Raw genomic sequence first — 1,073 nt, 5'->3', positions numbered from 1 at the left:
TCTTTTTCAAGGACAGCTCTTATCAGAACTACGGCTTGCCCAAGGTCATCCAGTAGCTGCGAGTGGAGGAGTGGGGAATCAAACCCAGTTCTCCCAGATTAGAGTCCGTGCACTTAAGCACTACACCAGACTGGCTCTCTAAAACATGACTAAAATTTATAAATAAAAAACAAAAGCTCACCTGTCTGCTGGTCTCTTTCCTGGAAGGCTGATCTGAAGTTGTTGTACTCGGGAGCCCGAAGTCGCCAGTGCAGGGCAGTCCGGCTTCCTCGGACTATTTATAGGAGGCGAGAGGGGAAAAAAATTACGTAAATCCAGAACTCACCCTATCTCTTTGGCAGACTTCCAGGGAAGCTGGAATGGGGGGGGGGGAGTACCTGAGTGGAATAATGGTCCCCAAGGTCAGGAAAAATATCAATATCCAGAGTCGTTAGGAGATAATCGGGGACCATTCCCGTTACCGCCAGAAACAACTGGACTGCTGTGTTGCAAATCAAACGTCGTTCCGGGAAGGGGGGGGGCGATTACATGTTACACAAATCTTATCACCTGTCTTGTCTTTTGTAACTGTGTGGCTGTTCCCTGCCCTATTCTCCGGTTCACAACTACTTGCATTTGTGTTCCTGGCATTGGTTGAAGGGGAGCAAAGAGATTTCCTGGAGCGGCCGCCTCTGGGGGTCTGTTTGCTAGTTTGGTCTGCAACAGGGCATCAGTTGCTGCCGTCCGTCACCAAATATCGTTAGCATTGATTTGCCAGACCAATTGTACTAGCACTTTATTTATTTATTTATTTAATTAATTGCATTTATATCCCACCCTCCCCGCACGTGGGCTCAGGGTGGCTTATAGGACATAGATGTGAAACAACATCCCAATTACACGATTAGGGCACAGAGTGCAATAAATTACGGTTAAAACAATTTAAAACAATTAATTACAGTGGGCAACTCCCAAGGATCAGCTGCGACTCACATATTTGCTCCCTGTTGTACATCACATTGAGTCACAAAGGGGGATGCTATGGCCCCGCTGTTCAAATGGCCAGACAGCCTAACCCGGCGGTATTGCTTTAC

The 1,073-nt window shown here is 47.3% G+C and overlaps 1 protein-coding gene across 1 annotated transcript in view; it reads right to left on the bottom strand.

Annotated features, from left to right (window-relative positions):
* Window positions 1–452, bottom strand: part of LOC107122553 (lithostathine-1-beta-like) — an 18,854-nt gene extending 18,402 nt beyond the window's left edge. Inside the window, exon 1 of the mRNA XM_015425673.1 lies at window positions 378–452. Coding sequence (XP_015281159.1) covers window positions 378–452 — 75 coding nt within the window. The remainder of the gene's footprint in view (window positions 1–377) is intronic.
* Window positions 453–1,073: the final 621 nt, after the last annotated feature.

This window comes from Gekko japonicus, unplaced genomic scaffold (genome assembly GCF_001447785.1).
Source record: "Gekko japonicus isolate JY-2015 unplaced genomic scaffold, Gekko_japonicus_V1.1 scaffold5481, whole genome shotgun sequence".
Lineage (NCBI taxonomy): Eukaryota > Metazoa > Chordata > Lepidosauria > Squamata > Gekkonidae > Gekko > Gekko japonicus.
Note: the sequence above shows the minus strand (reverse complement) of the source record. Positions and strands in the feature narration are given on the sequence as shown.